We start from the raw sequence: 27989 nt of genomic DNA, 5'->3' as shown, positions 1-27989 counted from the left end.
GTCCACAAACGGATTCGAAAAAAGAAACAATAAAAAAAAATGAGCAGCACAACACCATCATCGCTCGTGTTTCGTGGAATTGTGTTGAATTTCTTGAACCCACTCAATAATGAACATCAAAAGCTATTGCTTGGAAGAAAAATCATGATCAATTCGGATCATCATTTAATGGAACTTGTGCGAGACAAGTTAAACGAAGTCGGAACATTATCAGGTGTACAATTTGATTTATCGGGAGCTTTGTTTGAATATGAAAATCCGAATAATCGAGAATCCTATCTTCGATATCATAGTCTTGATGATATTGCTGCGTTTACGGACAAGCCTATCCAAATCAAAATATCATCCATCAGCGTCATGAAAAAGCAAGAAAAGGTAATCTTGGAATCAGATCATCACGCACCTTCCAACAGTAGTGATGTAGTGGATCAAAGCATGTCTGGACTCACTCAACGTTTGACGTTGTGTGCTAATGATGAGTTTAGCGAGTATTCAGAACAATCGGAAGACAATGCAGTTTATGACACAGAATCGTTAGAAAATAATGCATTAAGCATTCAACGCGTTTCAAGATGGAATGGAAGATATGAACCAAGAAATGTTGTTGGTAGGTTTTGTGTTGAGATGATATATTGAAATAGTAACCATGGAACATGAAATGTTTTGATTTTACAAACAGGTTCTGGAGGATTTGGACAAGGTTTGTATAATTTTGAATGATTTTAAATGATATAATTATTATTTTTTTCATGTGAATTCATGAATGATTTTTATGTTTTGAATCAATGATCACAGTTTATCTGTGCAATGAATATGCATTCAATGGCACACACAAGGGAACGGTTGCAGTCAAATTAATTCCATTGCTGGGATCAGTAGAAGATTTCAATAAGAAAATTAAGGTAGAGTATTGAAAATCATGTCATCATTTCAATCTCCTTCACCTTACTCAACTGATAATTAGGAAGCAATTCTCATGTTAAAACTGAGACACGAAAATTTGGTACCTGCTCTGGATATCTTTGAAATTTATAATAGAGACACTCTTGAGAATTCGCTTGGAATTGTCACACCATTTTATATCAATGGAGATTTAATGAAGCAATTGAATTCACAAATCGAGAAAAAAGAATGTCTACCAGAAGAAATTATTTATTCCATAATGAAAGATTTGCTTACAGCACTTAACTACCTCCACACAGATGTTGGTATTGCACACAGAGACATTAAACCGGCCAATATTTTCTTAGAGAAAATCAATTTACAAAAAAAGACTGTGAAAGCAGTAATTGGAGACTTTGGAGTTGCAAGAGAGATGCCAAACTCAGACATGAGCTTAAATGGCACCATGTGTGGCAGCCCTCTGTTTGTGTCGCCTGAGGTACGTTACAATTTCTATGATATATTGATACAAATATTCCATTCAGGTCATATTAGGAAAATATAATTTAAAATGTGATCTTTATAGCCTTGGAGTAGTTCTCTATCAAATGTTAAGTTTAGATCTGGAATCAAATTTAATCAAAACTTGCTTCTCCAAGTTCCCTCTTACATCACTAATGGAAGCCAGCAATGCATCTATCATTAAAGATTTCACTGACCCCATGATTATGAGAAATTATGCAAAAGAGACTACCACATTGAAAAGGTTAAAAGGTAAATATTTATTGTATTGACTCAGATTTCATAATCAAATAATTTATAATTTACAGAGATGATGTACTTAATGTTGACATATAACTACAAAAAGAGGCCCAGTGCTAAATATTTCTTGGAGCAATTAGAAAAAAAGGGCATTCGAAAATTGTTTGGATTCAAAAATTAGGACTTGGTTATGAGATGATACATGTCCTACTCCTCACTATTGTTTCTTTTGGTTTCTCTTCTTTAGGCTTCTCTTCCTTACTTGGATTGCCATAATTAATTATTGGAGCAACAATCACCTTTGTTGCGCCATCTAGCTGCCCTTGAGGAAGTTGGACTCCGGCAAGCAAAGCAGCCAGTTTAATGAATGAGATATTTACCATGTCACCTGTTTTTGCTGAAACAAAATACGACTGCAAACCATTACGAGACGTCCACTCGTCGTGCATTTCCCGCTTGACCTTCCTCTCGTGACTAAGATCACATTTGTTAGCAAATACACAAATTAAAGGATCTTTAGGCTTGTCTGTTTTTCTCTTTCCTTCGTAATTTTCAGAAAATATATGTTTTACATATTTCAACCATTCATTCAAATTTTGAAAGCTCTCCGGATTTGTAATGTCATAGGTCAAGATGACAGCGTCAGATCCGTAAATATAGCTTGCCAAAATTTTTGATCCTAACGCCTGACCCTCTAAACATGCGTTGAGGTAAACATCACTTTTAGTGACCATACTTACCAATGTCCCAAATTTGAAATGTCACTTCAATTTTCTTTAGCTTTCCTTGTTCATCCTTATTATTAGTTTTTTGCAACGGGCCTTCAGCAACAATGGACACATTTTTAATGAACCAATCAACTCCGACTGTCCTCACATACGATTGTTGAAATTCATCTTCGGTGAACCTTCGGATCGTTGATGATTTTCCCACTGTACCATCTAATCAATTTTAGAACAGCTTTTACGCTTGTCACTCGCCTTCTACCTACCTCCAACAATTATTACTTTGTATTGATGTTTTTCTTCTTCCTCGTCCTCACTATCCATTCCGTCATCTGTTTTGGCAACGTCTTCCAAGATTGTCAGCTCCTTCTCAAGAGGCTTGTTGTTTTCCGATTGCAAAAGTAGGCTCGAATCAGGATGAGATCGTGATGAGGCAACTGATGGTGTTGTAGCAACGGATGTCGTTTGTTGTTGCATTTTTTCGATGGAGGACAAAAGTAGTTGTAAAAATTAGCGGGATCATTTACATGTCAAAGTTGGTGTGACAATATTGGTTTCGGTTGTTGAAAATATCATCGATGAGAGGAGAAACGATTGCCACAAGAATAGGTCGAATGGAAAATTCGTGGACCACCAATCCACTCACCCTATGACGCAACTCAGTTTTACAAAAAAAATGGAAGCATTCATTCATCAAGTACGAGGCGTTTTTGTGTTGGATCAAAACGGAAAACGATTATTGTCAAAATACTACTCAAATGATCTGAAGAGCAATTTAAGAAAACAATTAGATTTAGAAGATAATGTATCCAACAAGACCATTAAAAGCAAAACGCCTTCTTCCGGAGAGTGTGATATAATAATGATCGATAGCTATAATATTGTTTTTCAAAACGTACAAGATATTTACTTTTTTGTTGTTGGAGCTGGCTACGAAAATGAATTGGTATTATCGGAAGTGTTATCGGGACTAATCGATGGTTTGATGATGCTCTTTAGAAATCAATTGACCAAGAGAACTTTCCTTGAAAATTTTGATTTGATTGTTTTAGCTTTGGATGAGGTTTTAGAAGATGGTATAATCATTGAAACGGACTCATCAGCAATTGCTCAAAAGGTTGCTGCCGTTGAAACAGGAGCCGATGCTGCAAGTGGTGTTGAAGGAAGCGAGACCATCACGCAAGTCTTCAAATCAGCTCGAGAACAGCTCTCTGAGATGGCTAGTTCATTCTTCCAATTTTAAAGTTGGCCAACTTTTCGGTTTAGAGAGCATATATGTCATCATCACACACCTATAGTTGAATGAATATTCTTTGTACAAATTAAATCTTTACTTTTTCATGTTCTTGATTGGCATACCATCGCAATTCAGTCAATTTGCATTTGGTTTCAAGTACCAGCCAAAAAAATTGAACACACAACCTTCGTTCATCATTCAGCAGTGGAGGAGGTGCAGACAAAATTTCCCGTCTCTAGTCGATCCACACACAGCCTACTTCCCAACTAAATTTTGAAATACCATGAAAAAGGAAGATACCCCATCGTCCGAAGTACTTATTGATATTGAGGACACATCAACAACGATTGTTGAATCCGATATTAAATTTACCACAGCACCACTTCCCGATACATCTGTTGTACCAAAACAAAGTTTTCTAACGAACAAGAATACAGTTAATTTTCTTGCAGGTGGTATTTCGGGAAGCATTGCGAGCGTAGTAACTCAGCCTCTGGACGTATTGAAAACTCGATTTCAAAGCTCTGCTAAAATTTACAACGATGCAGCAATGAAACAGAACTTCCTTCTCAAAATTATTGATTCTTTAAAAATTACAGCGAAAACTGAAGGAATTCATGGATTATTTAGAGGATTAATACCCAATATTGCTGGCATTTTCCCATCAAGAGCAATTTATTTTGCAACTTATTCAGGAACTAAGGATTTGATGAGCAAATATTGTGGACTCTCCTCCGAAAGTCCTCTTGTTCATATTGCCAGTGCTGCAGCATGTGGTGTTGTGGTACCAGCAGTGATGAACCCAATGTTTTTAGTGAAAACTAGGATTCAATTAGATTTATACAAACCCAATTCGTCACGTGGGAACAACACACCGAATTATAATGGATACATGGATTGCATCAGCAGAATTTACAGAGATGAAGGAGTGAAAGGTTTTTACAAAGGTCTGACAGCTTCGTTTCTTGGAATTTTTGAAACTGCAATTTATTTTGTCTTGTATGAACAAGTGAAACGTATGGCCTTAAAATCAACCAATAATTCAGAAGGAGAAGCTCCAAAATTCACACCTCTTACTTACATTACAGTGAGTGGTGGATGTAAATTGGTGGCTAGCGCCATCACTTATCCTCATGAGGTGGTGAGAACTAGAATGAGAGAGATTGTCGATGGAAAATGTAGATATGATAAGGGCATGATTAATGCGTTCAAAACAATAGCAATAGAAGAAGGAACAAGAGGTCTATATTCTGGAATGGGAGCTCACCTCATTAGAGTTGTACCCAATACTGCTATCATGTTCCTCTCGTTTGAATTCATAACTCACTTTATGGAAAAACATTATGGAACCGGAAAGACAACACAATAATTGTTTACTTGATTAATTAAGTCATATTCACACTCTAACATGAAATTTCTCAAGGACCTAATTGATCTTATTCCTCTCATTAAAAGCTTATGCAGAACGAATGAACCATCAATCAACCACAAAAAAATGTTTCAAAAATCATTGCTGAATATTCTCGGAATTTCTTTTGTATTGACAAGTCTTGCCTTGATGGCTTCGGCAAGTGACGATTCGACATCATCGTCTGGTGCAAGTGTCAAAGTAGTTTATGTGGAGAAAGATGGAAGCACAAGAGTCGAAGATTATGACTATTTGTTCAGGTATGGATCGAGTGATATTGATCTTGCACCGATATATTGTCATCATCTAAATTTATCGGCCAATAATTGACGATCAAATCATTTGGAAATTTAAATATTATGATGACGCACGACAATCATCAAATTCCATGACCGATGCTTTGATGGACATGAAAACAGCTCTGCTTTTACTCAACTCATTTGTCACTTGGTGGCTTTTATTTTACCAGCATATGCATCATTCAAGGCTATTAGATCACCACAATCCAATGATGACAAGCAATGGTTGTAAGTAATCGAGTCAGTGCAATTGACAATTTTTCTACATATTATTCAGAATTTATTGGATTATTTATGCTCTCATTCACGTGTTTGAGTATTACTTGTTGGTAGTTGTTGTCTTCATTCCATTTTATTGGGAAATTAAATTCTTTTTCGTAATTTGGGTAAGTGCTAGATGAAATACTTTCTTGGTTGACCATTTATTTCACCAATGTTAATGTTGCAAACATGCATTACTCTTTCAACTGCAGCTTATTGCACCACAAACAAGAGGTGCCACATTCCTTTATACGAAATATGTGGAACCATTCCTTAATAAGCATGAAAAACAAATTGATGAACAAGTGTCCAGCGTTCAAAAGAGAGCCAGCGTTGCAGTTCAAGGTTTGGCAAAGCAAGTTGTACACTCAGTCATCAATGGAACCTTTGAGGAAAAGTAGATATTTGCTTTTAGAATAATAAATTGGAGTTATTTTGTTTCATCCTATTGTTTTATGGGACTTTTCAATACAAAATACTTTTAAGGCCCAACAAGATTCTGCTGTTCGAATTGGAGAATTAGAGGCAACTTCAGGGGAACCATCTTTTAGCTTCATCATAAAAAAATTGGGATACTTGACACCATATTTTGTCATTACGAGAAGATTTTTGTTCCGATACGACGAGGTTGTCTCTGTGATTCAAACATTGTAAATCATTCAGAATGTGTTTATAATCTCAGAGTAACTGGCTCCAAATCATATTTATTCTTTTTTCTAACTATTTCATCGGAACTGACAGTATCATTTATCCTTGTTTACAAGTAAATCATATCATCCACAACAACAACAACCACCACATTCACACACAATAGTAATACTGAGATCAAACAATGAGTGATGATACTTCTCTATTACTCCCTCTCAACCATTCTCCTTTACTGCAATGGGGCATCATTTCTATTTGTATTGCACTGACGGTTAGCAATTTCATTCTATTTTGTTGTTTGATCTATGTCGTTGTGAGATCTCACCGATCTTCATCTCAAATCATTATCAAGAAAGAAAGTTTGTGGGACAAGCTCATGTGTTGCAAAAATGGAAAACGAAAAAAGTCTCAACGACGACTTATTACATCTCAATCTTCTCAACATGAATATTATGGAAGAATGGATGAAGACGACAGCACGAATTTAAGGAAAATTAGCTCAATTGAGCAGCAGAACGACGGTCATGATTTAACCACACTGAGCGTTATGGGAAAGAATTACACAGGAAATCAAAATAATGATCAAAACGTATTGATGGAGGATGGAGACACATTAACAGTCTCGAATACTATTTCAATTTCACCTCCAGTTTCACGAAGTCGATCAGGATCAAAACATTTGGAAAAGATTCAACCTGTGGATCATCCTGAAAATTTACTCTACAACGATTTATCTAAGGAACTCAATGATGCGATTGTGAAGGTATCTCCTCAACTTCGCAATATGAGCATCATGAGTGAGGAGTTGGAATTAATTGACCAAATTGGGTAAGTGTCTTCAACATTGATTCAGAATTGATAATGACCAACCACTAACAACCATGACTCAATACAGAGTGGGAAGCAGTGGAATCGTCTACAAGGCCAAGTACATGGGTGTACTTGTAGCTGTTAAACAATGTTTAATTTGTGACTTGTTGGAAGATCCTCTTAAAGAGTACATGAAAGAAACTCAAATTCTGAGCTCAATAAGGCATCCAAATATTGTACAGTTTATTGGGGCAACTATTAAGCCTCCTTTCTTTTATATTGTGACAGAGTATTGCTCTCGAGGTAGTGTGGACAAGATTATCAAGACCAGCTATTCTAATTACAATAACATTCGTAATGCCAATTTAGACACTACATCTAAAAAGACATCATCTGCAAAGACGCCAGCAACTGACTCACAACTGGCGAGACTTTCTGTAGATGCAAAAACAAATCAAGCAAGGCCATCCATCCTGTTAAACAATCATTTTAAATCTGGACTTAGCCTCAGAAAGAAGATTAAATTACTTTTAGACGCAGCCAATGGCTTGAATATGTTAAAGTCTAAAAACATTATTCACAGAGATGTAAAGGTATGTAGTGCAATATTACATGGCCCTTTGAATTGAGATTGCTGTTTTTGGATTATTACTCTATAGATTTCCAACTTTTTAGTTACAAATGACTGGACGTTGAAATTATCGGACTTTGGAACTGCTTTTCATTGCTTAATGAATAAGCAAAAACGTGGCACGAAAGTAGGAACCATTGAAATATGTGCACCAGAGGTTCTATTGGATGGTCACTATTCCTTTAAATCAGATGTTTATAGCTTTGGAATATGTGTTTATGAATTTATATTTGAGAAGGAAATATATCCAAACATGAACGTGTACGAAATTACACACAAAGTAATTCACGATGAATTGAGACCTCCCATTCCAACATCTCAAGAACTGAGAGAAATGTTTTTTGGAGACATTACAAATATTGAATATGAAATTGTGAAAGATGTCATCTTGAAGCTCATAGTGAAATGTTGGTCAAAGCTTGAAAACGATCGACCGGAATGGGATGAAATTTGTCTTCTCTTAAGAGGTTGTTTATCCAAACTCTCAAAATCATCAACAAGTAATAGCAGCCCTTCTGATTTGCCAGATGATTTGTAATTTAAGGGATGCATGGATTGTTCTCTCAAATTTCAAAGTAGAGGCCTTAACAGTTGACACATCATATCTGTCTTGGAGCTTTTCACAGCTTCCTTTCATGCAAGCAGCTATTTCTTACTGCTAATGGACATTGAAGCTTGTTAATGGAAAGTCTTGAACAGATTGCAGTACACAATGTGCTTTGAAACTGTGTCGTTTAACATTGTTATACAAACACACAATTAACTGTAGCTTGATTTTGATCCAACCAGAAAACTTTGAGAATTGGCACATGAGAAAATCTCACTCTTTTGCCTCACGCTACAGTTTCACTTTCCACAATTACTGTTGGTCTCACTATTGACCTCCAGTTTCCTATTAAATCGGTGACGTGAATAAACAAACGATATCCATTTTTGATTGAAGCATCACCAAATTACCGAAACCCCTACGCCACTTGTTGGGTCACAACATAATTGTGTTAAAAGCATCAACATCTGAGCACCCCACAGACGCTTTGATTACGTGAGAATGAAACTGTCTGTTGCGAAACAGCATTGATATTGAAGCTGTCATTCACAAACTTGTGGCTCACTTCATCAAAAAAAAACAAACACTTGTAACATATTAAATTACACAACAGGATGCCAACTGGACAAATCGTTTCTTCCAGTACATCCAAGCTGGAGGGATTTACCATCAATCCATCACTAATCAAAACATCCACACTGGTTCAAACGATTCGTAAGTGTTTGATTCTTATTGCGACCGATCGATTTTTTAACAATTGATTGTTCACCGTGATTGTTCCTTCATGCGAACCACTCATTTCTTCACTCGCATGCAACGTTGATTGGATTCTATTCACTACTCTCACTGTATAATGTCATCCCTATGTGTCGAATCATCATATCGATGATCATCACATTGCCTTATATATCCTTACCACCTGCATCTGATGAAAATCCAATTCATCTTCAAACCATATGGTTGAATGAAACTCTCTCTGACAACAATCTCTGTTCATTCACATCCAACCAAAACTCTCAACAGTTGGACTTTTCATTGGTGGAGTGGTGATTGCCTCTGTGGTCGCCACAGTCATTCTCGTGAGTGTTGGTGTCGGTTATCAAGCACCAACGCCCAAGCCAGACTTTGCAGAAACTTTCAAACGAACTCCCATTACCATCAACGTTTTAATGAATGATGTCGATCCTAGAGGTGGTAATTTAACAGTTCAATCCATCAAGACCTCTCCATTGAATGGTTCAGTGAAGATTGTCAGTTCGAGTAGTGTCGTTTATCAATCGAATGGTACCTTCAGTGGTAATGATTCGTTTGTGTATGTGGTTTCCAATGGATATTTACAAGCTGAAGCATTGGTGACGATTCATGTGTTGAATCGACCACCTCATGCCATTCCTTTAGAATTTCAAGTGGAGAAGAATTCAAAACCAATCGAATTGAATTTCTTGACCTATGTGAATGAGAATGGAGGATCAATCTATGATTTGGACTCTTTCGATTTGTTAACTATCACAGACGTGAGTGGAGGTGTGTTACAACCTTCTGACACTTTGAAAAACGTTTCAAGTGATATTCTCCAATTGGGTAGTGTGAAACGTCTCAGTTCTGGAATTTCCTACTCTCCAACCAAATACTTTATTGGAACTGAAAGTTATAACTATACTGTGAGCGATGGAGTGGCTACTTCTTCGAGTACTCTTAAAATTGTCGTTACCAATGGAGCTCCAGTTGCCAAAGATGATGCTTACTATGTTCCAAAATACATGTCAGCCAGTTTGAACGTTCTCTCCAATGACAATGATCCCAATGAAGATCCAATCACTATTGAATCAGTCACTTCGGTTGGTGTTGCCAGTGCCAGCATTGAACAACCTGAAAAGAAGACCATTCGTTACTTGACTTCGAGTACAGTTTCAACTTCATATTCTGATAGTTTTGAATATATCATTACAGACGGTGAGAAATCATCAAGTGCTGTCGTGTTTATTAAGGTATTCAATTCTCCTCCTTTGATTAATGACTTTTCAACCACTGTGAAAAAGAATTCAGTGAATAATTTAATTCCTGTCAATTATACAGAGAGTGATATTTTGGACTCGGTGGTGATGAGTTCCATTACTCCATCCCCTTCCGTGATTGGTTCTTCTTTGATTACCTCAAAATCTTCTTCTATGATCAGAGCTCCTTGCTGCGATTGGAGAAGTGTCGTGAGAAATGATTATACCATTCAATTTAATCCTTTGGCAAATCAAATCTATACTCAAAATTTCCAAATTGTCATGGAAGATGGTGAAAGCAAATCTAGAACTGCTACTTATTCCATTCAAGTGGTCAATGATCCTCCAACTGCAAATCCAGATGGAACTTATTGCATTAAGAATAGTGTCGCCATCTTGAATGTCATTGCCAATGATGTCGATGTCAATCCAGGTGATACTGCTCAAATTCGATTGAGTACTGGATGGACCAAAACTTCATCCAACGGAGGTTCACTCATTCCACTCAATGCCACTCACGTTCGATATACTGCACCAATTGGTTTCACTGGTGATGATACCATTTCATATGAAATTACCGATCAAACCATGAATCAAGCAACCAATCAATGGGATGCTTCGAGTTTTGCCACTGGTACTATCCTCGTTCATGTGGTTCCAGAAAATTATACCAATCAAGCTCCAACTTGTTCGGGTGGAATTTCACACACCTTATTGAAAGGAGCTTCCTATGATTTCAAATCCAAGATGGCTGCTGTGAGTACAGATCCAGAAGGAAAGACTCTCACCTACTCCATTACCAACGCAGGTGCTTTATCGAGCATTGGAAGTGTGACTGGAGCAACCACTTTCAAAGCTGCTCAAAAGAATAGTGGAACTCAGGTTGCTGCCTTCACTGTGAGTGATATTTATGGATTGACTGCTCAGTGTCCACTCACTGTGACCGTTCAAAATACGGCACCAGTGGCTCGTGATGCCTCTTACACGTTTGTCATTTCACAGAGTAATCTTGTACATACCATTAGTTATTTGGCAGATGGATATGCTTCAGATGCTGATGCTCAAGATGTATTGAGTTTGAGTATTGTGAGCTCTACGAATTGTTTATCCACCATTGCTTCCAGTGTTACCATTTCTGGAAATGTCATTTCACTCACGAGAAAAGTCACCTCAGGTTCATGTGTACTCACAGTCAAAGTTACCGATGATGATGGAACCAATCCACTCAGTTCGAACAATGCTGCCATTACCATCAATCTCTCCTCTCTGAATCCAATTGCTCGTAACGACGCTTTCAGTATTGATCAAGGTCAAACCATTCGAATTCCAGTCACCAAGATTTTACAAAACGACACGGATGAATATGGTCTCAATGGAATGAGTTTTGTTTCAGTACAGTGTCCAGATGCTTCCTATTGTCACCGTGTCCCTCGTGTCATTAATGTGAACGGTGAGACCTTTGTCGAAGTGGATTCCGATCAAAATTCATGTCAAGCCGATAAATTCCAATACACGGCAAGAACTGCTTCTGGAACGACACGAAATGCCGATGTCTTTATTGAATTCAAGAATTGCATTTGTAAGAGCAAGATTGATTTCATGTTTGTCATTGATGCTTCTGGTTCTATTGGTACCACCAATTTCGAAAAGATTCGAACATTGGGTCCACAAATTGTCTCTCGAATGCAATTAGGCGAAGATGCCATCAAGGTTGGAATTGCTCGATTCCATGACTCATCCACATTGGCTCTCCCACTCACGACTTCACTAACCTCTATTAAGAACACCTTTGCGAATATGCCCTATGAAGCAGGATGGACAGCTCAATTGGCTGGCATTCGTGAAGCGTTCAATGAATTGGCAAGAAATGGAAGAACCGATGCTGAGAAGGTCATGTACATCTTGACCGATGGATTGGCCAACAAACCATGCAGTTGCAATGAATGTTCCAATTTCTGGGGTCAAAAACCAAGTTTATATCCTTACACGGTTCAAAAATTGATCATTGAAAATACCAAACTGTCAGAATCACAGAAACAACAAGAGTACAAGAATCGATGTAATTATCAATTACCATACACTCCTGGAGATCCTAATAATTTCCCATTCTATACCTATACTTGTTCTCAATGTTCATGGGATGATTATTCAAGTTCTTGTTTGCCATGTGCCGATGCTGTACCCATTGCTCAAAAGATTAATAGTTGGAAGAGAAATGCAACTGGAATTGTTCCTCCAGATCTCGATAATCCATTCAATGGATATAATATCCAATGGAAGATTATTGCCATGGGTGTCGGTGAAGCATTGAGTAATCCTTTGGGTTCTCGTGAATTGAGAGGAATGAATTACAATGCTGACAAGACGATCAATGTTCCATGGGATGATTTGCAAAAGACATATTCTGAAATTGTGGATCAAACTTGTAACTCGAGAGTGATTGAATTGGATTGAGTGGTGATTTGCTATATATTCCAACAACAACATGTGAATAAACAACAACAACAACAACAGTAACAACAACAACAATACTTATGCTTTGAAATGGTTTTATACAGTTCTCGTCGGGCCATCCACCAATTGTTCTATAAGAATGAACAATAACGAGCAGTTTCTAGACGTGGAGTGGTTCGGTTATGAATTAAGCTAGGTACTGTTACAAGTGTTTGATTATTCTGTCGACAGGTTCACACGATCTTGGATTTCGGTTTTTACAAAGCAAGTGCATTGTTTTTCAAAGTAAGGACATGCAACAAGATCATCATCTCCATCGACCGTCTCTCTGTTTTTCATCATTGTTTCTTTTCCATACGAAACAAAAAACCCAAATTCCTCTCAACGTACAAAAAATCACACCTGTACGCCCAATGGAGACATCGACTGACATTTTCGATTCAGTTTGTTGACAACACAGACGTCAAATTTCCCTCCAGAAACACACAACATTTTATCTTTTTGAAAAAACAAGAACGAGAAGCCACAATTCCGATTGTTATTCATTCAATCCACAGTATCAACAACAACACCCTTTCTTTGTCAAACACACATTTTGAATCATGAGAAATGTCGTTGGAGATTCATTGTCAACAACCTCTTTATGAGATGAACAACAACAACTTGGCGAAACAAAAGCAGCAACAACAACACGACACCACACCAATACCTCCTCAGCCACAACGTCAACAGATCATTGGCTTTCATGTTGAGACCATGTTGTTGAAAAATTCAAATCCACAATCCGATACAAGTGATCATGGTCGGAATGTGAATACTAGTTTGGGCGAAGAGAAGAAAATAATGAACGGAATTTTGGAAACGAGGATCACGAATTTAGAAAAAAGATATTCTTCATCCTCTTCTTCTGAAAGCGAATTCTTTTTTAGACATCATGATGGAATTTTGACTTGTGACAGCGATACCACTGACACGAGCGAACACTTGGACCTTGATGATGATGAATTTACTCATTCTTCATCCATTCAAATGGTTTGGGATCAAACTCCAATTAAGCAGGTGGATTCTTCATTCTCTGATAGAAATAGTATTCATATTCATTTTAACATGTTCTCCATCGATCATTTTCATCAACATGCACGAAATTTCAATAACGAGAACATTGTCTCTGAATTGATGGATAATTGTACACCACGAAAACCAGGACAAGATGTTAAAAAAATTACCATTCATGTGGAAAGTGATGAGAGTAGTATGAGTGAAAACGACCAAATTGGTAATGATGATGACACTTTTTGTAGTAATGATGAAAATGAAGACCATCATGATGATGATGAGAAGGATCATTCGATTCAATGTACCAATTCGTCATCATCTCCTTTGAATCATTTAAATTCTACATTGAAGAAACAATTGAAATTGAAGCTTAATACATTGTCAATTCCACAACAACAAACAAGTGTTGAAGCTAACCACACACAAAATTCCACCTCTCTCTATGAGAATAATATTCCTACGAACTTTAATATTGAAAATTATCAAAATCTCTCAACTCCCAATGTGACACAAAATTCTGCCAAAACATCTGCCACGACGCTCACAACAAGTTCCAACACCATTCTTACAACTTCAGTTACTTCAACCAGTGAAATTTCAACATTTGAAAACGAACGAAGATTTACCTTTGATGCCAATGATATTATTAAGGCAGTTTTTGAAGGAAAGTATGATGAACATGTTCAAAAACTATTACAACAAGATGCCTCGAAATATCTTACACAATTAGTGAAAAAGAAAACAACTGCAAAGGATGAGATTTTAACATATTTAGAGAGCTCTTCACAATTACCAAAAACGCAATGGACTGCTGCCTCATTTACTTCACTACACGTGAATGATGAACAACAACAATGTATTGAAATTTCCACAGAATCGAGTCCTAACGCCACCATCGATCATGGCATGAAGGTCAACCATAATGAGCAAGTTTTTCAAAATCACGATGATTCTCCTCTCAACAAGTTGAATAATGTCATTACAGAAAAGAAGAAACTTCTCACACGTGCAAATTCAACCATAATTCCACAACATCATTCGAGTGAAAATGATCGACCTCTTAACACGGATGTGAGACATCGACGAAAAATCACAAATATTGGATCTGGAATGATTCCAACAAATTTCAATGACATTGTGTCATGGAGCCCAATTTCACCAAAAACTCCAAAAAGTGCTCGATCGAACTTTGAAACAATGAACCAAATTTCATCCAACTCACACAATCGATCAACATTGAACCTTCATGACTATTATTCAAATTCGAGTGATTCATTACTATCAAGATCTAATCCTGGCCAAAATCGACGACACGGTTCCTCTAACTCGGATGATATATATCGAGTGACCATTTTGGGAGATTTAGGAGTTGGGAAAACAAGTATTATTCATCGATTTATTAAGGGAACTTTTTCAAACGAGTACAACTCGACACAATTCGAAGATATTTATCACAAACCTTTGATGTTTTTACAATATCAAGAATTGAAACTTTTGGAAATTTTAGACACTTCGGCACTTCACATTCGTCACTACAAGAACAAATCGAATCAACACTCCATGCCAGTGATGAATTCTGGAGATTGTTATGTGAATCATCATTCGCTTAATGTACCTACTAGTAGTAGTAGTACGAAGAACAAGTTGTCACCACGACAACCACCATGTACTGCAACAGCCATGAACATGCTTTCATCAAATTCTGAAAGTGTGACCTTGACTGCCAATAAGGATTGTCATGACAACTCTCCTGGAACATTGTCAATGGCGGAACCAAGACCTCCACGTATTGAAATTCCATCAAGCTTTTTGAGCGGTTACATTGTCAAATGTGATGCATATGTGTTGGTGTTTAGTATGGACGATGTGAATAGTTACAAATATTGCAAAGATATTTACAAATCGATTGTTGGAGAGAAGATGCTCTCAAGATCTAAATCGAGTTCACATGTTGCAACACCAAATTCTGAAAGTAACGTTGCAACACCAAGGACAGTGGCTAGAAGTGACATTCCACTCGTATTGGTTGGTAATAAGGGAGATGTAAGCAACGAGGAGCGAGTAATTGACCCACAAATGATTTGGGAAGACGTCCATACATATCTCTCGTTTGGTTCGAATTGTTCTTTCATTGAAACGAGTGCCAAAACAGGGCCTGTCGATGCCATCTTTGAAGCGCTTGTCAATAGAATATGTATGAGAGAAGCACCAGCCTCTTCATCGAAAATACAATCCTCTCCAAGAGATCCCCTTAAATCGCGAAATAAAAAGTGTGTCATCCTGTAGGATTTTGTTATCTAACAAAGCTTGGTTGAACGAATCGTACTAGTGAGAGAATTTTCCTTAATCCTCACAACAATAAATGAAATTTAAAGGTTTTTTTATTATAATTGGTTGTTTAGAGCTTCTTAATTCTGTTCTTTTGTTCATTGAGGGATCTCTTGCTCAATTTACCGCCACCCCACTTGGTGTTGATTGTTCTGAATCTTTCAACGAAGGCACCTCTGACAGCTTCGACAATCTTGGAGAATTGGTCTCTGTCTTCCTTCTTGACTTCAGTCAAAGCAACAGCAGCAGCATTCTTCATGTGCACCAATTGGCCCAATCTGGACTTTGACTTGACAATAACGTATGGAATATCGAGCTTCTTACACAAAGCAGGAAGGAACAAAACGAGTTCGATTGGTTCAACATCGTGAGCAATAACAACCAATGAAGCTTGCTTTCTTTCGACGGCCTTGACAACTTCGTTAATACCAGAAACGAGAGTTGGTTCGGACTTCTTTGGAGTAGCTGCCTTTCCTTCAACCTTGTCCTTAGCTGCTTGTCTCAATCTTTCCTTCTTTTGTGTTGGATCTTCTGGCTTGTACTTGGCAAGGAATTGAACAACAGTGTGAGCCAAAGGTTTATCAGCAACCATTCTGAATTGATTGATTGCAGGTGGAATCTTGAGTCTCTTCATCAAAACTCTCTTTTGACGTTGAAGACGGACATAGACTGGCCACTTTACGAATCTGGTCAAGTCCATCTTGGCTGGCAAATCTCTTCCAATACCAATGTCCTTTGGTCTAGGGGTGATCAAGTTTTTGAAATCACCCTTTTGGATTCTCTTGGCGGAGGATTTGATAACCTTCTTGGCCTTCTTCTCTGTTGATTGTGGGTTCTTTGGAGGCTGTTATGAAAAATTAGTGATACGAATGGGAACAATAGATTTGGATGGTCAGAGGCTTTGTTGAACAAAAAATGATACAAACCATTGTGAATGTTTTGGCGTATTTTTTTCTTCAAAATTTTTCAAATTTTCTGGTTAACCAGAAAATATAGTTTACAATGAAGGACGTTTTTGTTTGTTGGAGTGCTGCTGAATGGATCTTCGTTTGCTCTTAATAACAACACAATAAAAACACAAAGCAATGCATGTAGAGACATATTCAAACAACGTCTTTCAATGTCCCGAACGAGTTGCAAAGAATGTGGTACAATGCTGCATTCAGCCAACTTCGTAAACAACAAGCAGGAAGAAATACTCTCAGCTTACCAAGTGTTGTTTGACACAAAACACACTTGATCAATTCTCGTGATTACTCCGTTCTTCTTGTTCAAGAGTTGTAACGTCAAGCTCAGCAACGATGCAACACAAGTCGACTTGATTGTCTCGTCAAATTTGATGGATCGCACTCAGGAAAATTCACAAACAAAAAATACTCATCGAACCATGGTTTCTCAAACTGAATTCGAACAAGCTGCTGCAACTATTAAGACTATTACTTCCGGACCAACCAACGAAGAATTGTTGTTGCTCTATTCTTTGGTATGTTTGTTTGAATTGTATGAACTAATGATCTCATATGTCAAATTGTTATGATATTGCAATCGATTTGAATGATCCTTTGTTGTGTGTGATTGAACACTTGTATTGATTTAACACTCTATAGTACAAGCAAGGTACGTTTTATACTGGGTGTGAGCAATATTTTCATCTGACGGATCATTATTGATCATGTCCTGATGATGTACGAAATCATCCGTCAATCGTTTCCTTTTAATACTACACACAAATTTCCTCTCGATAGCTACTGTTGGTGACGTCAACACTGAACAACCAAGCATCTTCAACATGAAGGAAAGAGCCAAGTGGTAAGTATTCATTCTATGAAGCCTTGTCTTGTTAATGAATGATCAATGCTGTTGCTTTGCAATCTAAAAGGGATGCTTGGAAGGAAAAGGAAGGTATGTCCAAGGAGGATGCCATGGAGCAATACGTTGCTTTGGTCAATGAGTTGGTTCAAAAGTATAAGAAATAAATTTGATTTGAGCTTTTGTTCTCCAAACAAGTGTCAGTTGTTGTGTTCTTGTTTTGTCCTAGCTCAGAGTTGCCACAAAAGTTCCCTGCTCATTGTTGAAAAAGTTTTTGGGGAATATTGAAATTTATTAAACATGATAAAATTTAATTATTCTTGAACTACAGATAAGGCAACGCCTGATAGACCTTCATCATTCAATGTTCTATCTAAAGTGTTGTCGACATTCTTTTGTTTTTGAGTCTTGTCCAAGTACGTGACAACAAAAGATGTAATGGAACTTCCTTGCAATTTTTGTCTACACACTGCATAAATTGCTGCAAGAGGAGCATTCTTAAGAATCTTAATAACCTCTCTTTTTCCATCTGGAAATCTAATTTGAATTCTGGTGGTATCTCCTTGCTCTGTAAGATAATCTGAAACGTTTATCTTCTTATCTGCAGGTTCAACAATAGGCTGAGAGGTTGGCTGTTGAGTGGTAGTGTTAGAGGTAGTTGTTTGAGAGGGATTTTCAATAATTTGAACATCTTCGTCGGCTGAGGTATTCATCTTTGTGGCTTCCTCAATCGAGGCTTGAATAGCTGCTCTTAATTGTTCGTCTTCGTCATCCATAGTTTCGGTGTTGATAGGACGGTTTTGAGAAGAAACTGTTGGAATCTGAACATGTTCAAAAGGATTGGGTGCATGAAGAGTACTGGGTGAAGGAGAAGGAAGGTGATCCAATAAAGAATGGCTGTCTACAAAATTCTGAAGACTGTCAACCATGGTTGATGCGTCAATAAATTTTCCAGCCCATGTTTTTACATTCTCTCCAGTTCTAGGATCAATGACACAAACAAATGGATAACTAAACACTTGATATCTACCCTTGAAAAATGTAGCCTGGTTTGTACCTTCATCAGCTTGCCACAAAATAAAGAATGGAGAAAGTACAGCCTGGACAAGTTCGTTACCCCAAGTGTCTCTATTCATTCGATGACAATCAAACACATCATCCTTTTGTATCTCAACAATCAACCACTTGCCTTCCATTTCTGCTGTTTGTTTAGCCTCTTCAAAAGTGCCTTTGAATACAATTTCTGGCTTTTTGAACATTTCCGAAAATTCATCACCAGAATTCGTTAGTCTTGATGCAGATTGGAATTGTTGGTTTTGTCCTCTTTGATTATAGCTGTTAAAATTTTGCATATAGGATGGATAATTGTAGTTACTACTACCAAAGCCTTGATAATCATGTTGATGTTGGAATGAATCGTAAAGCCTTGATGCTTGCTGCGGGATAGGTGATCTAATTTCATCGGAAGTGGTTTTTGTTGTTGTGGCAGATGATCTAGAGGAAGGCTGGTGTTGATTTGAAAAGAATAGCTCGACAGCAGTTTGCAAGTCAAAGTTTGCAGCCTCTAGATAATGTTGTGCGCTTTCTGGATCGGTCTCACCAGTCACTGACAAGAAGGACATTAACAAATCGTCTTCCATTTTTTTTGTGTTGTTATTTTTGGCTGAAGTTTTCCAGCCCAATTTTGTTAAGAAGCTCATTAGATAACAAGGATGAAGTGGTTGTGTTTGGTTGATGATAGAAACAAGGTGGGTTTGTTTTTTTGTTAAATGAATCTCAACTCGTCTTCTTTTTCTCAATCTCACCCCAAAATTGTGGTTTTTCCCAAAATCCCAAAGATTACTCATTTAAATTGAAGGTACCTTATTGACGTAACCATGTGCTACATAAGGCCGTAATTCTAACGAAACAGTATATGGGAGATGCTGACAAATTAACCTTGAAATGCATGATTTTTACTCGAGAATAAGACCTCCTCTTTTATTGTCCGAGTGAAACCTCAATAAAGGCGAGCAATATAAGAAACATAAGACTTGTAATATAATTCGAACATCACTCACAAGACCAACGCACAGATCTTGCATTGAGAGCTCTTTCTTAAAAAGACTCGGTGGCATTTTGAGTGATTTAGATGCCCATCTTTCAAATTATTCAGCTACCACGTTGGACTTCAGGTACTGTTCGGCTGTTTATCTCATCTTTCTTGTTGTTGTGAATACTTGTGCTTCGGATAGGATGGCCAACAAAGGTGAGGGTAGACGAAACCACAACTTTCAAGTACCTCCAGCATGCGACCAACGAGAACGATCCCTTTGGGATTAACGAAAAAAATGGCTTCTCAAGAATACTCTATCGACTCAAGTGCTGTCATTGCTGCTTTGGCTCCTGGTCTCCTCACAAAATGTGAGAAAGAGAACGCTGATTTTTTGCAATGTAAATCAAAGAGTGAAAATCCTGAAGGTAAATTGGCCTTCTCTTATTTCATCAATTGATGACTTTTCAATCATCGGCATCATTTTACTATTTCTTTTTTTCTTTCATCATAATACGGATAGATTGTTTGAAGGAGAGTATTAATTGCCGTAAATGTGCTTTTGGGCTTGCTACAGAGTATTTGAATTCACCATGCCAACAAAAGTTCTCATCACTTGTTGATTGTTTGAGAACCCGTGAATATGATTACAAGGGTAACGTATTTCCGAATTATTGTTGATGATAATTTCTGATTATTATTTGTATTATTATTCGAAATTACTGATTTACAACAATGTAAATCTTGGCTCCTTCCTCAATGCACGGGCTATAGACTGCTACAAGCAAAGAGTTTCGTTCGAAAGTTGTGCTCATCATTCATTGGGAGTGAACTTTCGTCCACCAGTGAATCCAAAAATTGAGTAGGACTGAATCACCAACAATAACAATTATTTAATAATTTCTCTTCAACAATATTTCATTGTTATATCCCAATCTCCACTAAATTATATAATGTAATTCCTCCTCATATTAAAACGGGTATTTTCACCATCAATGATTGCTTCAGCACAAATTGCCTGGGTTACATCATCATGACCCGGTCATCACAAAATCACAACAATAAAAAATAGGACACATCGCTGTACCACTTTGAACTTGTTGCATTCATCAACTACAACAGCATGTTTGGGTTTTTCAAAGGTTCCAACAACAAACCAAGTACTCCTAAAAAACAAACACCTCCTACTGCTGAATACGAACCTCCCTTTTCAAAGAAAGACAATGATACATCGGGAGGACAAGGAGCATCAACAGCGTCTCACCTCACTAACAACAACAGTAACGGCAGTAACGCAATAGAACAAAATGATGATTCATTATTTGGAGGAATGAGCGTTCACACTCATTCGTACGGAAATACATCAACATATTCTACGTATGTAATTCATTATCCAATTGTTTAATTTGGCAATTCATACGTCATTCTCACTGTTTTTCATACAACCAAATCAACACTGTTCATAATTGTAATTACAGTACTTCAAGCGACTCAAAGAAGTCGTCAACAAGCGTCGGAAGTTCTTCTCAATCCCATGAAACCTCTAAATTTTCCTTTATTAATAACGACGATACAACAGAGGAATCAAACCATGTTTCTTCCTCTGCAACAACACCAATTGCAGACGAAGACGATTACAGTCAAACTCCAACCCAAATCAAAATTAATACAGCCAACAAACAAAAGCCATCCCGAAGAAGAAAAGAACCCTCAAACAATATTGCAAAAAACAATCCATCTAAAAAGGTTGATGACGATATAAAGGAATTGGAGGATTCTAGAAAGGAGGCGGAATATAATCACTCAAAGAAGCCAGTTGAAAAGCTTACACCTTCTGTGACTGCCACACCTGTTCCTGCTTCTCGAGAAACCGTCACAAACAACAGTGTAAGCAGTGATAATGATGATTCAACTATTTCTACATTTTTATCAAAGAATCCATCACCAATTAGCACAACAAATGGCAATTCTTCGGTCGCCACTCCAATCACCAATACTGGATCAGATGATTTGGATTTTACCACTGTACAAGTGAAGCCCCGTAGCAGGAATTTAGATCGAACAAACTCAACAGATATTTATTCTCCCTCTCTCAATGGATCTAGCAGTCCTTCGGTTAGTAAGAGCTCATCGACACCTCTCGAAGAGCCACCGATCAAGAGCAACAGAGATCAGCAATCAAATTCTCCTTCTGTAAAAATTCAAGAAAATATTAGAGAGGATGATGAAAAAGATGTGATTGACGGAGATTGGTTAAATATCAAATCAACAGTTAATTCTTCACTAACCAAATTCAGTAGCAAAATATCATCAATTTTTGAAGAAGAACGTAAGAAGGTTCAAGAAAAAAGGGAAAATCAATTTTCAATTTTACAGGAAAGAATACAATCGTTGGAGCAGGAATTAGACAAACTTACAGAGATGGAAGATTTCGAGGCTGCGGATAAAATTGAACAAGAACTAAAAGTTTTGAGAAACAAAGTTGAGGATATTCAGGTCAAAGAAAAGAACAATGATGGTTATATTGGAAATATTGGTAAAATACTTGGAGATATGAAGAAGGAAATTTCCATAGTGTACTCTCGTGTTGATTTCTCGTTTTCGACATCCAAAAAGGACTATGATGACTTTGTAAAGAAGAATAACCCTCTTCGAGATTTACGTCGTGAACGTCTGGAATCAGAGACAAATCGTATCAAAAGAATGGGAGAAAGTATTAATTTGGAGGAGAAAGAATTCCAAAAGAGGAAGAGTAGAATCACAGAACAAATTGAATCCTCCACACGAGATATGAGAATTCAACAGGATGCGCTCACTGAACAAAACAATGTTATTTCCAAAGAAATTGAAGAATTGGAAAGAAAATTGAGAGAAAAACGATCTCAACAAAAATCAATTTTAGCACAGCTTGATGATGTCACAGACAAAATTAAGAAGTATGAGGAGGAGTTTAATGATCAACTTAAGCTCATAGCTAATGATGAGCACCAATTCCAAAAGAGAAAACAAAACTATTTAGAGGACGTAGAAGCTTTCGAAAAACTTTCTGAGAATCTCAACAAGGATTTGGCTTTAATTGAGTCTAAGGAGACTAAAAAGTATCAGAGAATGATGGATAAGCGGCAGTATAAAGACTATTTACAAACACAACAAGTTAGAATTGGTCAAATTATTGAGATTATTGAGGGCATTGAAACGTTGGAAGATTTTTCGTCATCAAATGACGATAGATCTCAACTCATTAAGGAGTTAGGCGCACTCACCCAACAAATATCTACACTTAAATCTAATCTTGCTTCAATAACTCTAGAATTGGACAACTCAACTCAACAATTGCAAAGAGCCAACGACAGACTTCCAAAAATTCAAGCTGATAAATTGGAATATGCAAAGAATCGTAAATTTAAAGAGGCAGCCCAATGTAAAGAAGAGAGTGATAAACTCACCAAGTTAATACAAGAACTTGAAACAAATATTCCAAACCTCAAAAAGGAACAGCAGCAAGTAGAAGAAGAAAGAGACTTACTGGTTCAAAAATTAGAAACATCTCATAAGAGGCTTGAACAATTTGACACTATTGACTCTAAACGAGTGATAAGAGCATGTTTGAAGAGGATTAACTTTTTACAAAGCAACAAGTCCAAGTTATTGGATGTAGAAACTCCAGATCAACTTCAATTAAGGTTTGATGTGATTGATGAATTGCTTTTGTTTTTCAATTATCAAGTCGAGCAATTACGGGCAATTACTGGACTTTCAGACAGTGAATTCGAACAGATTCAACAATTAGCTTTGAATCCTGCTCTCGAAGCTGCAGAGGAGGAGAGACTAGCTATAGCTGTTCAGGACATTGCCAGTGGTTTGACTGACGAGGAAAAGCTTGCAAATGCAAGAGAAACTCTTCGCATGTTGCAAGAAACTGAAAATAAGTTAAATGATGACTTGAATGCAGCTGCAGAAAAGGAAGAGTTTGACATGTGTGAAGTGTTAGATAAACAAATAGAGGAAACACGAGAAAAGATCACAGCTATCAATCTGGAAATCAGCGTTCTTGAACAGAAAGTAGCACAAATCGTGGCTCCAGAAACCACTTTAGAAACAAATCAAGAACAACAACCCGTAGAAATGGCATCTACTGTACAGACATCACAAGAAAACGAAGAACAAGGTTCCTCCTCTTTTGACTTTTTAAATAAGGACGAGAGTATTGTGATTTTCGAAAAAGTGCGAAAAAAAATCGAGTAAAATCGAAAACGACTTGCTCAAATTCGGTCAACCATCATTTTTTGGACGTTTCTTCCCGAAAACGATTTTGCTTGATGTTGACGAGATACGATGTTGATGCTATTCGTGCAAAGTCGAAAAAATCGATTACGATCGACCTGAATCGATTACCTCAACACGATTCATTTCTCAACGTCGATGTTTTTCGTCCAAAATCGAAAAAATCAATTATGATCGACCTGAATCGATTTTCTTGATCGTCAGAGTTGAAAAAATCGATCATGAAGAACCTTTAATCAAATAAACTCTGATAATTTGCTTCTATTTGATTTTTCTCCTCTTCCTCTTTTTGTCTAATCTTCTCTTTCTTTACCTCAATCAATTTTGCAACTTCATTCACCAATTTGGTCAAAGGTTTTACATACTGTTCCTCTTGTTTAGCAATATCTTCTTCTTGTTTTTTAAATCTCTCAAGTAACTCCTCCTTTTCTTTCTGAATTTTCAATAATTGATCTGCAATAACTTTTGAATTATTTTCTTCCATGTCTTTCGATCTGAATGTTCTGATTCGCTGTCACTACTGTCACCTTGAATTTGTGAAGCCAATGATTGTTTTTTGTTGGAGTGAGCAGAAATCTCTTTTTCAATCTCGTTAACAATCCATTTCTTGTTTTCTTGAATGAAAGTATCAAAAAAATCTTTCACACGTTTGTCATCTTTTGGGGCGTTGCATGTTGCTGGTAAACCATCTTTGTATTTTCTTGAACCTTTAGCAGTAGGAAATGTGAAATTTGTATTTTTTTTTGTTTCTAATTGGAGCTTCTTGAAAACTTTGCTTGCTGCTTTTGAATTTGTCATTCCATGAGAATAGAGCTCATTTGAACAAATAGGTAATGTGGTTGCGAGTATTTCGCAAAAACGATCAAACGTGTTCCACTTTGTTTTGTCTTTGCCCATTTTTTTTCAGTGAGAAAACCGTTGTTATTGTTTTTTGACGTTGACACAATCGCACAAAAAACAAGACGCCGTTGAGTTTTTTTTATTCCAAAGCAAATCAACGTCGTTCAATTCAACATTTTCGATATGACAACATTAAACAATTCAACATAATCGAGCAGAATTGTTTTTCTCAACAATTTCTTATCAATTTTGCTCGAAAAAATCGATTTCCACATGGTAAAAGCAACGCAACATCGATTCACAAACGATGAAAGACGAGTTTTCAAACAAAAAACAGGTGTCCAAATATCTCAAAAACTAAGACCATATATCCAAGGTCAAAAATTAGCCCCAGAACAAATTGAGTTCATTAAATTGGTGTGTGGAAAGTATGGAGATAAACCAAAGGTCTTGCAACAAATTTTACCTTTCGCACCTTCAACGATTTACAAATATTGCAATGAAATACAAAAAGAAAAAGCTCTCGGAAGGCCTCCACATTCAGGTAAATCAACCCACCTCTCTGTGTTAAGATTTATTGATATCATATTCAGTGAATATAATACTGTTAATTATGCAGAAGTACGTCAAATAGTTAAAGATTATCTTGATGTTTCAATTTCCATATCTCAGCTCTCCAAAATAACGACAAAATATTTGTTCAGGACATATAAGAAATGTGAAAAAGTATCAGTATATCGAAAAAGCCCAAGAGTACAATCTCAAAGGACTGTGTACAGGCGAACTATTCGAACCTACAAAACAAGAATCATGTTTTTTATTGACGAATCGCATTTCTGTTATGACCATTTGATTAGAACAAGGGCTCACATCAAAATTGGCAACACTTGTCAAAACAGTGCGCACAGAGTGAGTGGAAAACGTTTTTCATTATTGGCATGCATTAACGAGAGAGGAGGTTTGGTTTACTGGGAACTTGTCGATACAACTAACAAAGCAATTGATGCTGATCGATTTAATATATTTCTGACAACATTGAGCAAATTGATCCCAAAAGATTGTATTTTAGTTCTTGACAACGCATCCATTCATAAGGAAAAAGAAGTTCATAGAATAATGAATGGCCAAGGTATTAGTGTGTTTTGGCAAAGCCCATACTCTCCTGACTTCAATCCCATTGAATTGCTTTTCGGATGGATGAAAACACAGTTGAAAAACTATGAACATTCGGTTGACTCTCTCGAAGAGATAATGGAGCAGGTGTTTGATCAAGTTACACCCAAGTTAATCAAATCGTTTGTTCATCATTGCAAGGAAATCTGGCATGATGAGACAAAAACTTAATAAATTTCGAGTTTGATCGAAATCGATTTTGAAGGATTTCGATGTTAATCAACATCAAGTCAAAACGACAACGCATCAATGTCGCTCATTTCGATCTCGAAAAAAATCGCGAAAAAATCGTCGATTTTTTATTCGCACTTTTTCGAAAATCACAATAATGAAACTGAAACTGAGGGCAATGTTGAACAAGCTGTTGATGATGAAGAGGTAGAATATCAAGCTGTAAATGATGAAACAACACAGAGCTCTTTTGATTTTTTGAACAAGGAGGAGAATGTGTCTCTATCTGAGCAAGGAGTTGAACAAACGCCATGCATTATCAACGAGGAGCAATCACACGAAGAAGAAAAATCTTCGTTTGATTTTATGAAAGCAGCAGATACCAACGAAGATGAGCATGATGCTTCACAAGAATATCAAAGCATGGCTGAGAATGGAGAGAACGAGAAATCAAGTTTTGACTTTATCCAATAATTTTCATTTGTGTGTAAATTAAACAATGTACATTTATTCAAAGCAGTCTCCCTTGGAAATTCTTCATAACAAGTAAATTTAACTCAAAAAGTTTACAACTACTGTTAACCATTTGTTTAATACTTGTTGTTGTTTCCGAGCCTGACAGTCGGGTTTGGTGTGTGCAGTTTCTGCCTACGCGTAAGGCACAATACAAAAAAATGTCTGTCCTCTCTCGCGATACAATCTTGAAGGCCATCAAAGAAAAGTAGGTTTTTTGAAAATCAAGCTTGAAAACCCTAACCCGATCCAACACAATGTTTCGGTATTTGTAAAACCGAATGAAAACGGATCATCCTATGGTGCATGATATAACAATACTTTATATTTTCCAACAACATTTCGCATGATGATGACGACAAATTACCCAAACAACTGCAATAGGCAAATTACTGTAACTCCTTTCAACTTGTCTCACTTAGGTCCTGCATCCTACGATCTGTACGTTTAATAGCCAATATTTATTTTTGGTTGCAAAGCTCTAACATTTCATCACAACATCATACAATGCAAACTATTGAATGCCCAATTTTTAAATTGAATTATTAAAGGACTCTATCAGATGAATTTAGAGAATTAACTGTAACTGGAGATGTTATTCCAATTACTGACGATGTAGACTACAAACAATATTCCAAAGCTGTAAAAATTCCAAAAGGTGAAGCTTACATCTTGCAACCAGGAAAGACTGTTTTGGGTATCACAGAGGAAGTAATTGCTCTCTCGCCAGGATTTTGCGGGTTGCTTGAGGGAAGATCAAGATTTGCGCGTATGGGTCTTGCCATTCACATAACTGCTGGTTTCATGCAGCCAGGTATTAACAACAAACAAGTTCTGGAAATTTTCAACGCAAGGTAAGTCGATTGTAGGATTTAACAATGCAAGAACACAATTTCAATAATGACAGCCCCAATCCTCTTGCACTATACCCTGGAACTCATGTTTGTCAATTTGTGTTTTTGAAGTTGGAAGGAAAGGCCATTTACACAGGACGTTTTGCAAACCAATCTCTGGAATAAACCATTCATTTGTGACCTTATTCGTCTATATTCGTCTACCACAATTCAAATCGTTGGGAAAAAGTGCACGTCTAGTAAAAAACAGTTACAGCGAACGGGAATCGAA

The 27989-nt window shown here is 37.0% G+C and overlaps 17 protein-coding genes across 17 annotated transcripts; 13 read left to right on the top strand and 4 right to left on the bottom strand.

The window, feature by feature from the left end:
• Window positions 1-39: 39 nt before the first annotated feature.
• On the top strand, window positions 40-1825 carry C9374_011076 (uncharacterized protein; the record flags this gene model as incomplete). Its single annotated transcript, XM_044686691.1, has 6 exons — window positions 40-607; window positions 680-700; window positions 796-902; window positions 965-1381; window positions 1428-1656; window positions 1713-1825. The coding sequence occupies 6 exons, from the start codon at window positions 40-42 to the stop codon at window positions 1823-1825; spliced, it is 1455 nt and encodes a 484-aa protein (XP_044543413.1).
• A 7-nt stretch (window positions 1826-1832) lies between these two features.
• Window positions 1833-2846, bottom strand: C9374_011075 (uncharacterized protein; the record flags this gene model as incomplete). The annotated part of the gene is made up of 3 exons (XM_044686690.1): window positions 1833-2338; window positions 2385-2585; window positions 2636-2846. The coding sequence occupies 3 exons, from the start codon at window positions 2844-2846 to the stop codon at window positions 1833-1835; spliced, it is 918 nt and encodes a 305-aa protein (XP_044543412.1).
• A 199-nt stretch (window positions 2847-3045) lies between these two features.
• C9374_011074 (uncharacterized protein) lies at window positions 3046-3612 on the top strand (the record flags this gene model as incomplete). The annotated part of the gene is made up of 1 exon (XM_044686689.1): window positions 3046-3612. One exon carries the CDS (start codon window positions 3046-3048, stop codon window positions 3610-3612), a length of 567 nt encoding a protein of 188 aa, XP_044543411.1.
• Window positions 3613-3889: 277 nt separating this feature from the next.
• C9374_011073 (uncharacterized protein) lies at window positions 3890-4975 on the top strand (the record flags this gene model as incomplete). Its single annotated transcript, XM_044686688.1, has 1 exon — window positions 3890-4975. The coding sequence occupies one exon, from the start codon at window positions 3890-3892 to the stop codon at window positions 4973-4975; it is 1086 nt and encodes a 361-aa protein (XP_044543410.1).
• Window positions 4976-5101: 126 nt separating this feature from the next.
• Window positions 5102-5975, top strand: C9374_011072 (uncharacterized protein; the record flags this gene model as incomplete). The annotated part of the gene is made up of 4 exons (XM_044686687.1): window positions 5102-5274; window positions 5434-5541; window positions 5591-5699; window positions 5787-5975. The coding sequence occupies 4 exons, from the start codon at window positions 5102-5104 to the stop codon at window positions 5973-5975; spliced, it is 579 nt and encodes a 192-aa protein (XP_044543409.1).
• A 431-nt stretch (window positions 5976-6406) lies between these two features.
• On the top strand, window positions 6407-8201 carry C9374_011071 (uncharacterized protein; the record flags this gene model as incomplete). The annotated part of the gene is made up of 3 exons (XM_044686686.1): window positions 6407-7050; window positions 7118-7625; window positions 7692-8201. 3 exons carry the CDS (start codon window positions 6407-6409, stop codon window positions 8199-8201), a joined length of 1662 nt encoding a protein of 553 aa, XP_044543408.1.
• A 623-nt stretch (window positions 8202-8824) lies between these two features.
• Window positions 8825-12658, top strand: C9374_011070 (uncharacterized protein; the record flags this gene model as incomplete). The annotated part of the gene is made up of 2 exons (XM_044686685.1): window positions 8825-8924; window positions 9234-12658. 2 exons carry the CDS (start codon window positions 8825-8827, stop codon window positions 12656-12658), a joined length of 3525 nt encoding a protein of 1174 aa, XP_044543407.1.
• Window positions 12659-13306: 648 nt separating this feature from the next.
• On the top strand, window positions 13307-16000 carry C9374_011069 (uncharacterized protein; the record flags this gene model as incomplete). Its single annotated transcript, XM_044686684.1, has 1 exon — window positions 13307-16000. One exon carries the CDS (start codon window positions 13307-13309, stop codon window positions 15998-16000), a length of 2694 nt encoding a protein of 897 aa, XP_044543406.1.
• A 112-nt stretch (window positions 16001-16112) lies between these two features.
• On the bottom strand, window positions 16113-16971 carry C9374_011068 (uncharacterized protein; the record flags this gene model as incomplete). The annotated part of the gene is made up of 2 exons (XM_044686682.1): window positions 16113-16886; window positions 16969-16971. The coding sequence occupies 2 exons, from the start codon at window positions 16969-16971 to the stop codon at window positions 16113-16115; spliced, it is 777 nt and encodes a 258-aa protein (XP_044543405.1).
• A 458-nt stretch (window positions 16972-17429) lies between these two features.
• Window positions 17430-18018, top strand: C9374_011067 (uncharacterized protein; the record flags this gene model as incomplete). The annotated part of the gene is made up of 4 exons (XM_044686681.1): window positions 17430-17525; window positions 17650-17659; window positions 17788-17851; window positions 17922-18018. 4 exons carry the CDS (start codon window positions 17430-17432, stop codon window positions 18016-18018), a joined length of 267 nt encoding a protein of 88 aa, XP_044543404.1.
• Window positions 18019-18165: 147 nt separating this feature from the next.
• Window positions 18166-19491, bottom strand: C9374_011066 (uncharacterized protein; the record flags this gene model as incomplete). The annotated part of the gene is made up of 1 exon (XM_044686680.1): window positions 18166-19491. One exon carries the CDS (start codon window positions 19489-19491, stop codon window positions 18166-18168), a length of 1326 nt encoding a protein of 441 aa, XP_044543403.1.
• Window positions 19492-20181: 690 nt separating this feature from the next.
• Window positions 20182-20749, top strand: C9374_011065 (uncharacterized protein; the record flags this gene model as incomplete). Its single annotated transcript, XM_044686679.1, has 3 exons — window positions 20182-20311; window positions 20407-20538; window positions 20658-20749. 3 exons carry the CDS (start codon window positions 20182-20184, stop codon window positions 20747-20749), a joined length of 354 nt encoding a protein of 117 aa, XP_044543402.1.
• Window positions 20750-21006: 257 nt separating this feature from the next.
• On the top strand, window positions 21007-24128 carry C9374_011064 (uncharacterized protein; the record flags this gene model as incomplete). Its single annotated transcript, XM_044686678.1, has 2 exons — window positions 21007-21260; window positions 21362-24128. The coding sequence occupies 2 exons, from the start codon at window positions 21007-21009 to the stop codon at window positions 24126-24128; spliced, it is 3021 nt and encodes a 1006-aa protein (XP_044543401.1).
• Window positions 24129-24399: 271 nt separating this feature from the next.
• C9374_011063 (uncharacterized protein) lies at window positions 24400-25064 on the bottom strand (the record flags this gene model as incomplete). The annotated part of the gene is made up of 2 exons (XM_044686677.1): window positions 24400-24620; window positions 24689-25064. 2 exons carry the CDS (start codon window positions 25062-25064, stop codon window positions 24400-24402), a joined length of 597 nt encoding a protein of 198 aa, XP_044543400.1.
• A 216-nt stretch (window positions 25065-25280) lies between these two features.
• Window positions 25281-26351, top strand: C9374_011062 (uncharacterized protein; the record flags this gene model as incomplete). Its single annotated transcript, XM_044686676.1, has 1 exon — window positions 25281-26351. One exon carries the CDS (start codon window positions 25281-25283, stop codon window positions 26349-26351), a length of 1071 nt encoding a protein of 356 aa, XP_044543399.1.
• Window positions 26352-26429: 78 nt separating this feature from the next.
• C9374_011061 (uncharacterized protein) lies at window positions 26430-26825 on the top strand (the record flags this gene model as incomplete). Its single annotated transcript, XM_044686675.1, has 1 exon — window positions 26430-26825. The coding sequence occupies one exon, from the start codon at window positions 26430-26432 to the stop codon at window positions 26823-26825; it is 396 nt and encodes a 131-aa protein (XP_044543398.1).
• A 200-nt stretch (window positions 26826-27025) lies between these two features.
• On the top strand, window positions 27026-27883 carry C9374_011060 (uncharacterized protein; the record flags this gene model as incomplete). Its single annotated transcript, XM_044686674.1, has 4 exons — window positions 27026-27072; window positions 27249-27305; window positions 27416-27718; window positions 27772-27883. The coding sequence occupies 4 exons, from the start codon at window positions 27026-27028 to the stop codon at window positions 27881-27883; spliced, it is 519 nt and encodes a 172-aa protein (XP_044543397.1).
• Between the last annotated feature and the right edge of the window lie 106 nt (window positions 27884-27989).

Source organism: Naegleria lovaniensis, assembly GCF_003324165.1.
Source record: "Naegleria lovaniensis strain ATCC 30569 chromosome Unknown tig047, whole genome shotgun sequence".
In the NCBI taxonomy this organism is placed as follows: Eukaryota; Heterolobosea; class Eutetramitea; order Acrasida; family Naegleriidae; genus Naegleria; species Naegleria lovaniensis.
The sequence above is the reverse complement of the archived record's forward strand: the minus strand, read 5'-3'. Positions and strand labels throughout refer to the sequence as shown.